The 13,552-nt window shown below is 38.0% G+C and overlaps 1 protein-coding gene across 1 annotated transcript; it reads left to right on the top strand.

Annotated features, from left to right (window-relative positions):
* Positions 1 to 209: 209 nt before the first annotated feature.
* On the top strand, positions 210 to 2,097 carry MARS2 (methionyl-tRNA synthetase 2, mitochondrial; the record flags this gene model as incomplete). Its single annotated transcript, XM_079710636.1, has 1 exon — positions 210 to 2,097. Exon 1 carries the CDS (start codon positions 256 to 258, stop codon positions 2,095 to 2,097), a length of 1,842 nt encoding a protein of 613 aa, XP_079566762.1. The 5' UTR covers positions 210 to 255.
* Positions 2,098 to 13,552: the final 11,455 nt, after the last annotated feature.

Here is a 13,552-nt window from a genome sequence, read left to right as displayed (position 1 = left end):
AAAACCAGATTCATAAATATAAAATTAGAAAGCAGGACACGCAGTATGATATAGAAAGATAAAGATTTATCTGCTTCATAACCTCTCCTTCAGCCAGTTCCTCTAAGCTATCGTCCTCGCTCGCTCCCGTAATTCATAACCGCTGTAACCGAGGCCCACGGAGGGGGGAGCGCGGGCGGAGCGGCGGAGGGCCGGCGCTCGGGGCCGGACTTCATTGGCTCTCTGGACGGAAGCGGCGGTGCGGCCCGGCTGCGCATGCGCCCCTCACACGTGCTTCCAGAACGCCCCCTCCGCTGCTTCATCTCAGCAGGCGTCATGCTGCGGATTTCTGCCTTTCGGCTGCTAGGGCGCACGGGGGCGAGTAGGCTCTCGCTCCTGGAGGACTTTAGCTTACGCCACTACAGTTCGGACCCTCTCGGTTTCCGGGACGATACCCGCTACGCGCGCGCCTATTTCACCACACCCATCTTCTACGTGAACGCGGCGCCGCACATCGGGCACCTGTACTCGGCGCTACTGGCTGACGCCCTGTGCCGACACCATCGCCTCCGAGTTCCCAGCGCCGCCGCCACGCGATTCTCTACTGGTACCGATGAGCACGGCCTCAAGATTCAGCAGGCAGCAGCCGCTGCGGGCCTGGCTCCGTCCGAGCTGTGCGACAGAGTCTCTGCCCAGTTCCAGCAGCTTTTCCGGGAGGCTGACATCTCCTCCACCGACTTCATCCGCACCACTGAAGCCCGGCATCGGATGGCTGTGCAGCATTTCTGGGGGGTGCTGAAGGCTCGGGGTCTTCTCTACAAGGGGCTCTATGAAGGTTGGTATTGCGCCTCCGACGAGTGCTTCCTGCCTGAAGCCAAGGTCACCAGGCAGCCCGGCCCGTCGGGGGATTTGTGTCCTGTATCTCTGGAGAGCGGGCATCCCGTCTCCTGGACCAAGGAAGAAAACTACATTTTCAGGCTTTCCCAGTTCCGGGAGCCGCTCCAGCGGTGGCTGCGGGGCGACCCTCAGGCCATCACCCCGGAGCCATTCCATCACGCAGTCCTTCAGTGGCTGGAAGAGGAGCTGCCGGACCTATCCGTCTCTCGAAGGAGTAGCCACTTGCACTGGGGCATTCCGGTGCCCGGGGACGATTCGCAGACCATCTACGTATGGCTGGATGCCTTGGTCAACTACCTTACTGTAATTGGCTACCCAAACGCTGAGTTCAAATCTTGGTGGCCCACCACCTCTCATATCATAGGCAAGGACATTCTCAAATTCCATGCTATCTATTGGCCTGCCCTCCTCTTAGGGGCCGGCATGAGCCCACCACACCGCATCTATGTTCACTCCCACTGGACGGTCTGTGGTCAAAAGATGTCTAAGAGTTTGGGCAACGTGGTGGATCCCAGGACATGCCTTGACCGCTATACTGTGGATGGCTTCCGCTACTTTCTCCTTCGTCAGGGCGTCCCCAACTGGGACTGTGATTACTATGGTGAAAAGGTGGTTAAGTTGTTGGATTCTGAGCTGGCATTTGCTTTGGGAGGTCTCTTGAACCGATGCACTGCCAACAGAATAAATCCTTCTGGGACCTATCCGGCTTTTTGCACTACCTGCTTTCCCAGTGAGCCAGGGTTGGTGGGGCCATCAGGTCGTGCTCAGGCAGAGGACTATGCTCTGGTGAGCGCAGTGGCCACTTTGCCCAAGCAGGTGGCAGACCACTATGATAACTTTCAGATCTATAAGGCTCTGGAGGCAGTATCCAGCTGTGTCCGGCAAACTAATGGCTTTGTCCAAAGGCATGCACCGTGGAAGTTGAACTGGGAGAGCCCAGTGGATGCTCCCTGGCTGGGTACTGTGCTTCATGTGGCCTTGGAATGTTTGCGAGTCTTTGGAACTTTGCTCCAGCCTGTCACCCCAAGCCTAGCTGACAAGCTGCTGTCTAGGTTGGGGGTCTCTGCCACAGAGAGGGGCCTTGGAGAGCTCCATTTCTTGCCTCGATTCTATGGACATCCATGCCCTTTTGAAGGGAGGAGGCTGGGACCTGAAACTGGGGTCTTGTTTCCAAGGCTGGACCAGTCCAGGGCCTGGCTGGTAAAAGCCCATAAGACCTAGAAACTCAGTTCTTACTAGCTTGTGGTAAAAAAGCAAACGTCTTATTTTCTTATTTTTCATTTTCAGGAAAGTTATACTAATGCTTCTAAAGTGTTGCATCAAATGAGCACATAAGTAATGTCCCTGTGAAAAGAGGTTTGTAGCCTTTCAGGAGCCTACTCCCTACTCTTCAGTCCTCTGTGTCCATTAACCACTGTCCTTTGCACCCCAGTGTCTCTAAGATGTCTCCAGAGGAAAGGTGGGTAAGAGACAACTTTGCTGATACTACTCCTTCTCATTGAGCCTCTGTCCAAACCACAGTTATTTGCCCAGACTACCTCTCATGGCTTGTTTGTCACTGGCCTGGCCTCTGCTGGGCAAATTAGTGCGTGTGGGGGTTGGAAGCCCCCTCCCTCAGCTTTTACTTTGTTATATATGTTGGGTCTCCTGTTAAAAAGAGGTTGTTTCATTAAACCTTTAAAAACCAGTGTCCTAGACTAGATGATTTTTGCCTATGTTTATATTCTCAATTCTTAACAACCATGACTCCCTGCTTTGCTAGTTAATAATCCAGTAGTTGTGCTTTGTAACATTACACTTTAACCAGTAGATGGCTCTAGTCTCACACATTTAATTACTTAACATTGAGGTTTCAGAATATTTAGAATAGGTTTTCTGCTTCCTAATTTTGCATAATTTAAATTTAAAGAAAACATTTTATTGCTTTCCTTAAAATAAGGATAACTGCAACCACTGCTGTTTTACAGTAAGCAATAGAAAGATCAGAATCCTTAGTTTTTTTCAGACTACTGAAAAAGGACATTTACTCTATTAAATGTTTAGTAAGCTAATAAGTAAAGGTATCACTTTTGTTTGGACTATGATGAATTATAAAGCTCTTTTGAGGTACTTGGTATGTTAAAATTTTTTTAAACTTTAATAACATTAGGTTTACAGGTATGATTTTAAAAATCTGTAGATAGTTCAAAAGGGCAATATTTTCTTTATATTTCTTGGTCTTAATTTTGTTATCCACATACATAATTTACCTTATATGATTTCTTTTGGTCAATCAGGATCTATAATACAATATAGAAATTGTGGAATAGCTAATATAAATCTTAATACATTTACTTTCAAGTAGTTTTTACTAATTATTTCCTTTGCTCCTTTAACTTATTAAAGTTTAAAAGTTTCTAAGTACCTTATCCAGATCTGTTCTGTTGCATTTGTTGAAGGTAATGGTGAAGGGAGGAAATGATCAATGTTCCAGGAATCTCAAACTGGATTTAGGGATCTCTCCAAGGCTCCATAAGAGAACATCACAGAGAAGATGTTAAGGTATCAACTTATACAATGACTACAACATAGTAAGCCAGCATTATATCTCATAGGTGATTGGACAGCTAGGGCAAAGTTGAAAATGAGAACTTTCCTTGAGATATCCATTCTAAGCATGGTAGCAAGCAGAGAGGGCTCACCATGAAGTAAACTGTGCTGGTAGTTCCCCCAGATTTATTCTGGGTGCTACTGTTCAGCTCCAGTTTCTGTTTATTAGTTGGTGTGGCGAAAGATTTCTGGTTGCTTGGAAACATTGCTTAGAAAAGAACGCTCGAAGGCATCCTAAAGGTGGAAGGACCATTTCTACCAGTGTTCCTTTAGATTCTCCTTATTCTTCATAATGGAATCCAGTTACCTGCTGGGATTACTAGAGTAGATTACTGGGACCTAGGATGGAGTGTAATGTCTCAGAACTGGATAGCAGAGTAGTGAAAGAGATGGGATGTGTTTACATGGATGAAGGAAAACAGACTTGGAAAACCAGCATTGATAACTTCTGCCTTCGAAGTGCCATTATAAGTCTTACAGTTCCTATCATGAACGGAGGGACAGTGTCCTCCACTTGAATGATCTTTCCTATGGCCTAATGCTGGTCAGTACACTGGACATTGGCTTGCTGGGTGTTAATAGAGTGCCTTTTGTTCAGTCTGTCATTTGTGTAGGCACTTAACTTCTACCAGAGTATTTGTGGTACTGGAGGACACAGGAAAACAGGGAAACCAAAGAGGAGAGGGCATAATTTTTACAGAAGACAGGATATTTTGAGTGAAGAAGTGTGGTAAGTTGGATATGACTTATTCTGTGGTGATATGGAAGATGAACCAGTTGGATTCTCTGTAGGAGGCAAAACAGGTAAAGCAAATACCCTTTGGGTACCGAGGTGATATGTTATTTAATCCAGCAGTTTAAGAATGGCAAGTGGAGGATAGGTGAGACTTAAAACTGGCAGGGATGCACTTCCAAGAGAGGACATCCTAACCACTTGTGGGAGATGATGATAAACTTGTAGACATCTAAGAAGTCCCCTATTCAAGAATTGCTAACACCTTATCTGGCATCTGTGGGTTCCTTGACCAGAAAGGAAGTTTCTCCCAAGTACTACCCTAAGGCTGTCAAGTATTCATTTTCGAGTATTCTTGGAGGCAGTGTTGCATGAGTGATAGAGCACTGTTCAGGTGTTCATGGAATGTCACGTTAAAGTAATAATAAGCTGTCAACCCAGTAGACTACAGTCTACTATGAAGTCATGCAAGAAGTTGTGGGCAATGTATATGTGTGGCACCATTGTATATTAGAGGGCTATTCCACAAGTGAACTCGTAGATTAGGCACCTCAGAAGTCAGAAGACCTATGGCTATGTGGAGGTCAAGAATAGGCAGGAACAAGAAATAGTTGCAGTCTCATTTCATTGAAATCTCACACTTATTCTGGAAGTAGGCCTCATTATTTTTCTTAAGCACCTGTGTGACTCTATAAGGGCTAAGAAGAGCCTGATAAATTGAATTTTAAGTTGATGTGCTCAAGAAGGCATAGACTGGGACGTGGGCTCTGAGGCACAAACCTTTTTTCTTTTTCCCCTATAGCTGTATCTATGATTGGCACATAACTCTTTAGATCTGGGAAGTTCCGAAATTGAAGTAAAGTTGGTCAGGTTGTGGGCCTCCAACTAGGAAGACTTATAATCATGAAGTAGCTTGGGTAGCAGGTGGCAGTACCAACCATTCAACAGATTACTCCTTGGGCATTATGGTAGGGATGGTTTCCTGGCTGGCTGCTTCACCCCTAAGTGAGTGTGTAGTTGCAGTGTTGGCCTGCATTAGTGTAACCTTGAGTTACAGTGGGGAAGCAGCCATGCCTCTTGACTAAGACTTTGTCTATAAAGTTGCTGTCTGACAATCTATAATTGCCTCCTAGAGGCAGTCCCCCCCATCCATAGTTCTACCAGATGGAGAACAACTGTTCTTGCTGGTAAGGTCTGGGACGCTGTAAACCTTGATGGGTCCTTGCCCTCATCTTTTGCCAGAATGAGTAGTATCAGTGGATCTGAAAAGGTATGGACCTACTGGCAGTCATTGGTCTATTTTTGCTGAGAAAGTTACCTAGTTCAGAGAGCCTGGGGGGAGCTAGGGCACAGGTCGAGGTAACCAAGAGTACAAGTTAGGGGGTTCAGTTCTAGAACAAAGACTTGGAGCCCCTTGCAAAACTAAGACAGTATGAAATATGTCATTTCAGCACAACACAGCTGGCCCTGCCCCTTCTTGTAGGAGCTTTGGATAGGACTGATTAACCTCTATCAATAGGAACACACTAAATTTGGAGGTTAACATTGCTGGAAGGGCCAGAACAGTAACAACCAAGTTAATTAAGGTTAATTAGTTGGGATTTTAGCCTTTCAAGAAGAGGGTCTTACTCTTTTTTGAGATAGAGGCTAGGAGAAGCCCAGCCTAAGCTGCTTTCTTCTATCATCAAGAACTACTTTGAGCTGAGAGGAAGGGACTAACCAGTGTTGGCCTGCATTAGTGTAACCTTAGAGGTGAAACTGACTTATTTTTTAGGTGGTCCTGGGTTACCCAATATAGATCCTCTGAATTAAGGGGAACCATGTAAGGGAATAGTTGACCATATGTAAAATACCTTGCTTAAGATTATATCACATTAATTAGTTTCTACTTAAATTTCCATGATGAGTAAAGGGGATTGGGAAGAGGTACACACCAAGAGGATCTTCCTATGGCCTTGACAACTACAAATAATATACTCTGTACTGTACCTCTTCTCATGAATAGCTATTGGGAGCTTCAGCCTTACTTGGATCTTCACCAAAGTAAGGTGAGACTATACTATAGAAGTTCCATCCTTGGCCATGAACTGTATTTCATTCCCATTTAGTTTATGACACAGTTTACTCACCATAGATTTTCAAGTCCACAGCTCCTCATTTAAGAACAGTATGGTATGCGATGTCAGAATGTTTCAGGAAACCAAATGTATGATCTGCAAGAAGAAAATAACTCCAAGGAGAGATGAGCTCTGCCTTCAATTCATTAAGGATTTTTGGATGAAACATCTGCAGAGGGCCTGGAAGACTCACTGGGTAAGCTGGAGAGACAGCTCTAGGAATAACTGTGGAAATGGATGTTGCTAATTTTCTTAGTGTATGGTAGGGGTAAAATGGTACTAACCTCCCTATGCTACCACTCTTAAGGCCATGCCTTGTACATATACCCCCTCATTGGCTGACAGTCACTGGTTTGTGGGATTGAACAGGAAGATGAACCTTCAAAAACTAGTTTATGGTTGACTGTTACAGATTGGAATCATTGTTCTATTCTCTTAATTCAATACATTCAATAAAAATATGACTCATTACACTTTCCTGATTAAAATACTTTTAAAAGGGTAATAACCTTTACTCTGGAACACATTAAATATGATAGTTTCAGTAATCTGACTTCCTTTGAACTAATCTAGAAATGTCTACTGGTTAAAAGCCTGTAAATATTAAATTAAATAATAAATATTAAATAATTAAATAATAAATATTAATTGTGTAAATATTACACAATTTAGTTAATCACTAAAATAATACAACTAGAATGTATTTCTTCTTAGCCAGATGAAATGTTAAAAAACTCAATCCAACAGAAGACAGGAAGGTTAAAAAAAGGACAAAGAAAAATGAAAAATATGGTAAAGAAAACCCATAATAAGATGGCAGAAATGCATATAAATATATCAGTAATTATAATAAAACAATATCATAGGATGGACGTTCTGTCAAAAGACATCAATATTCAAGCTTAAGTTTAAAGTTAGCTATATGTAGTTAAAAGGTATATACTTAAACAACAAAATAAGACATGAAGAAACACTAGGCATATGTTAACCAAAAGAAAGCTGGTATCATAATATTAATAGTAGACAGTCTATTTTGAGGGGAAAACCATTACTAAAGATGAAGTGAGACTTAATATAAAAGGAATAATATACCAATAAGTTATGACAATTAAACTTGTATAATCTAACAACAGCCTCAAAATATAAAAAGTTAAAACTGAAAATGACAAGAAATGTTCAAATTTGGAAAGAAATGAGACTGCCATTTGTGAGTTCAGAGAAACCAGGCAATGAGAAAGTAAAAATTAATAACTTACACTAGACATTAGCATTTCAGTTTTTAATGCTCACTACCCAAGTGTATCATCACTGTTAAGGGGAGAAAAAAATGAAAAATTTATAGCAGGTAAGGTTTTGTGACTCTAAAGCCTTATCTTTTCCATGCATGCTTCTGCGAAAATAATAACTTGCTTTTTGAATAGAAATGTCAGCAAATATACTTGTTCAGTGAGTCCTCTCTAGATTATTAAAAGGGGAGGACCCCATGGCCATAATTTTGCCAAATTTTCTAATTGAAGAAATCTTCTAATTGAAGATAAATGAAGGTGAAGGAAGAGGACCACCAGTTCTGTGTTCCTTATTTGTGTTCTCTCATTTACTTTTTCCATCAACCCTATGAAGTATTATTCTAACTCTGTTTAACTGATAAGAAATTGAGACACAGAGACATTAAGTAACTTGGCTAAGGTTATACAGCTTATAAAACAGGAGAGCCTAGACTCAAACTTATTTTAGTGCCAGAGCCTCAGCACCATCCTTAACATCAACACCATGACAATCCCTGAGTGTATATTGAGGGAACTGTACTGTGGGGAAGAGGAAGCAGTAAAATCAGATCCAAAGATCTGAAGATGAAAAGTCTAAATAAGAACACTTAATTAAAATACATTCAGTGTTTCAAGAAGAGGAATTGGTTCTTGATAGCTAGATTATGAAACATATGAGTGCCAAAAATGAAACTTAGAAAAAATGCTTACCTTATCATGAAATATATTTCTTTTTTTGCTTTCAATAGTTTCCTTTGTATTTGAAGCCTGCTTATGTGTTCTAGTATAAATTGTTAAAAATTTTAATAACTCTATAGCCTCTATTTTTCTTTTTCCTTAAGATTATTTTGTTTCTTATTTTCAGAAGAGTGTTCCAAATTTTTGAATCCAACAGTTCCCAAAGTGAAAGAATGTTGTCATAAATTCATAAATCTAAGTATTTAAAAGTAACATTTTACTAATCAATACTTTATACATTTATCTCTAAACATGAAAACATATCAGTATTCAAGAGTTTGAATTAATTATTAAAGTAACAAAGCCAGAGAATTTTATTAGGTCACAAACACTGAAATTTTTTCATTTCATACATACAGTTTTAATACAAATGAACTTATTAAAAGACTCATCTATTTATTAACAATTTAAGTTCTATGGATTTACTGAACATTTCTTACTATATTCTTATGACATCTTTCCTAACAAGCTTGCAGAAACCAGATTAAATGCCCTTGACTCCAGTTATTACCAAAGCAAATACCACCCTGTTAGCTAAAATGCCACATACTGGATAATTCCTGGTAAATTATATCTGATATATGTCATATATGATGGTCAAGACATGTTTTAACTTCCACAGATTAGAGACTTTATTATGAATTGCATAAAGAATACTCTGTCATGTTTTACTTTTTAAATGAAATGTAGCTAAAGTTGGACATGGGCTACACCTTGCAGAAGTTCAGGATGAAACCTAAGCGTATATAGGTCTCTTAGCTATCATCTGAATTGTATTTTTAAAAATATATCAAAAGGTATTAAAGTCCTTCCTAACTTGGAAGCTAAGAACATCTACACCTTTATTTTACGTTTTAAATAATTTCTTCAGAACTCTATTTAAATTCAAGCTATATAATCCCATAGTTAGCAAGGCATGATGGGTACTTTTCCAGTATGTTTTGCATGGTAGATTATGACTTGCTTATAGAATCAGACTGATATATTATAAAAAATATCCTACATATAGCATTTGTAAGATTACCTTTAAAAATCACTTGCTGGGCTTCCCTGGTGGCATGGTCGTTGAGAGTCCGCCTGCCGATGCAGGGGACACGGGTTCGTGCCCCGGTCTGGGAAGATCCCACATGCCGCGGAGTGGTTGGGCCCGTGAGCCATGGCCGCTGAGCCTGCGCGTCCGGAGCCTGTGCTCCGCAACGGGAGAGGCCACGACAGTGAGAGGCCCGCGTACCGCAAAAAAAAAAAAAAAATCACTTGCTGAAAGAATTTATATAGGCATTCCTAAAGCAAAGAACCTTCAATCCTGGTAAACTGAAATTATTGCATTAACTTTGTATATTTAAATTTCTATAAAAATTATTTTATGGAAACTCCCTACATTTTTAAAAAGCAAAACTTTTTAGTCCTGAGTTCAGTTTCATTTTACAGCTCATTACTGGAATGTAATTAAATAAATCAAGTTACAATGTGTAAGAAGCCCATTTTGGTATTATAGAAGAAGATCATTAAGTACTAAAATTAAATGAATTATTGAAAATATATATAGTTAAGTGCATGAAAGCTGATGGTTGGATTTTCACACCATTTTAAGATTTAGAAGGAGTATTTTTTGCTGAGTATAAAGGAAATATTTTTAACATTCATTATGACATTGACCCAGTTAAAAAAAAATCTATTAGTTAATCAATCCTCAAAGAATAAAGTTTTTTCTTATTAAAATGTCCACATAAAAATCAGCTTCTAGAAGGTAGTTAATTCCTAACAAATTTTAAATAAAACATTTTTGGATGTAAATAATGTCATAAAATTGGTTTTCTAGTCTAAGGAGAGTATTTAGCACTTCTTCCTTTTTCCACAGTTCATGGAGACCATCTAGAAGTGAAGCTATGAGTTATGGGGCAAAAAACCAATAGAAATATATAACTGTGTAGCTAAGTGTAAAAATTAGGAAATCAACCTAATCTCAGACAGAAAAACAAAGGAAAAATAATGAAAACTTACTGCTTAACATCAATTGTAGTGTGAAGGGGGCTAGCCAAGTTCAACTAAGTTATCAAAACCCATCATTGGTAAGTTTGTAGAGGTAAATGTTTTAAATATTCAATATGTGAAGGTAGGTAAGTCTGAGCTTGAGTTTTAAACAAGTCATTCTTTAAAGATAGACACACAGCTAGGGCACAGGCATAAAAATGTATTTGGTAAACACAGGATTGTTGCTGAGTTTATTTTCATTTTTCCTTTGGCACAGACATTAGGATATTAAATGTTATTTTATTGAGAGCCATTCTCACAAACAATTGGATATTGCCTGAATAAAATAACCCTAAGGTTGACTTTACTAGTCAGTATTTGGGTATGTATAGGGTAGGAAAAATTTACATCTATTAGTATCTTTTAAAAAATAGTTTGTATAATAGATCAGATACTAATAAGGATTTTAGGAAGTTTGTTCTATGTGTTTCTAAAAATATGTAAGTGGATATTGTGTAGCTTTCTTTGCTTTGGTACCAAAGTTAGACATGTTAAAAACAAAAATCCTAAATATGATTAGCAAGAAACACATTGAAAGTATTAAAAGTAATCTCAAATTGTTAGGGTATACTTTAAAATTATTATCCTTTAGATGTTTTCTCCAAAATACCAAAGGAAAAAAAAAAGATATGCTTTCTTAGGTAATACTATTTCCTTTATGTACTATCATTGGCTGTTTCAGAACTATATGAGGCTAAGCATAAGGGTTTAGTTTCCTTATCTTTGTTCATTTTTATATCAGGACATAATAAAAAGGACCTTGATAATTAAAAGCTAAAATATTGATCTCTTATAGTTATTAAAGCTGTTTTTGCTATCATAGATATGTTATATTAGCTATAAAATAAGAGGAAAACATCACAATGTAAGCAGAACAGGTTTTTTTGGGTACATTAACTTTCATACTACCTCCATTTTTTCTGTATTTTATATCTGGAGAGAAAAATGAAGTAGTATAATCTTTACAGAATTGAATGAATGCACTGTGGAAGTACATAAAAACATTTTGGTAAAGAGCACAACTGCCTACAATATATTAGCTAAGAAAAATACCAATGTAAATCTTTTTTTGAAGCAAAATGCAATTATTCTTGGACTCTAGAAATTTATAAAAGTTCTAGAACAAAAATGCCTTGTTATATACTGAATAAGCCTGAATTATAAATATGGGATTAAAATGTATACTGAAAACACCAGACAAGACAAGTGGAGTATTATATCGTTTCATGATCTTTTTGACTAGGGCTCTAACTATAGAACACTGGACCATAACATATAGCATGCTACTTTCAAAATTAATGTAGCAAAATAAAATATTCTCAATAGGTGGACTGGCCTTTGGATGTGCCAGAATATTCTTTATATTATTTATTCCATAACACTGTGCTATTACATTTTATTCCTCAACATAAATATTTTAGCCCAGAAACATTTTGGTGATATACTCCAAAAATATATACATCAGTGGATAGTTCATTATTCTTTATGAGACAGGGTTAAAAAATTAACTCAAATTATAACTGGGTTATCTAATATTGTAAGAAAGTTTTAAAATATAATTTAAAAAAATAAATAATTCTTATTCTTTCCTAACAGAAGTGCAAACCAACTCTACTTCTTTGAGAGGACACGAAATTAAAATAGTGAAAAAAATAAGACTCCTAGCATTGTGCAATCAAATTTAAATAAATGCTATAATTTCCATGTAGTCAATTTAAATATTGCTTATTTATGTAACAATTTTTATTCTTTATTATTAGCCCAACCTTCTATAAAAGGAATATAATGTTTTTGCAGAAGAAAGTTGGGATATATATTAAACAGGTAGCATTTAAAGAAAAGTTGGCATGACCATTTTTTAATTTAAAAAGTTCTACTTAATGTGGCACTTTTTTAAATTATAAACTTTTCCAATTCTGTAAGAGCAGACAATCAAGCTTTGTATTTAAAAGATGAAAAATAATGTTGTGGTTAAGTTTTATTTAGTCAAAGTTAATGTTTTTTTTTTTTTTTTTTTTTTTTTTTGCTATATGCGGGCCTCTCAGTGTTGTGGCCTCTCCTGTTGTGGAGCACGGGCTCTGGACGCGCAGGCTCAGCGGCCATGGCTCACGGGCCCAGCCGCTCCACGGCATGTGGGATCTTCCCAGACCAGGGCACGAACCCGTGTCCCCTGCATCGGCAGGCGGACTCCCAACCACTGCGCCACCAGGGAAGCCCAAAGTTAATGTTTTTAAAGTCTAAAGACCTCACAAACTAAGACCTGAATGAAAGATAAAAAGGAATATTGACAGTGTCACTGTGTTAAAGGAAGAAATATGTATTGAATCAGACATGATATATGCAGTGAATGCTTACACTTGCTAAGATGCTATAAGAACCCTTATACTTCTAGTATGAATAACAAGAGGGCCAGAAATAAATATGGAGATATCTTTAAGTATATTTAAGAATTGTGTCAACTTTGGCCATCGTAATTAGTATAAAATAAATGGTCATCATATGACAGATTTCCAGATATTATATATACAAATTATATATATATTAATATCTGGCAAAATTTCTAATGTAAACCTAGAATTTGAAATGTTTTATCAAAAACACTTAATATAAGTAAAATATACACAAACCTAGATATAGTGAAAACAAAATAATGTGGAACCTAAAATCTTCTATACATATTATCTTCCTAATTATCGAGATAGTGTTTTTTTGAATTTACCTTATTACAACAAATGGTTTGTTGCTATGTATATTCTGTATATGCCATGCTGTGTCTAAAAACTATAAAACATCTGGAATAAAACTGTAAAATCCAAACACCAAAGATGTTTTTAAGTGGTTGTATATGACATTATCATGTTGATAAGATAGCCAGATGATGACCAAATTTTTCAAACTTTATCACGATACTTGTTTTATAGATATAACCTTTGTTCTATTTGTTACAGATTATAAGTCTGTGTTACTTAAGTGTGTGTGAATTAATAAAGGAAACCATGATTTTATCCTGTAACTCCAGTGTTCTGGCTACTAAGATTTCTTTACTTCCCTTAAAAAAGCAAAAACATTTAACCTTAAGTACATCCAAAACCCTCATACTTGTTACCAGACCACACATGGGGCTAGTTGTTTTCTATTATTGGATAAAATAGTTATCCAAGACTCTACTTAACAGAATCAGTAGAGGAAGGTGGAGTAAGAAT

This window comes from Hyperoodon ampullatus, assembly GCF_949752795.1.
Source record: "Hyperoodon ampullatus genome assembly, chromosome: 8".
In the NCBI taxonomy this organism is placed as follows: Eukaryota; Metazoa; Chordata; class Mammalia; order Artiodactyla; family Ziphiidae; genus Hyperoodon; species Hyperoodon ampullatus.
The sequence above is the reverse complement of the archived record's forward strand: the minus strand, read 5'-3'. Positions and strand labels throughout refer to the sequence as shown.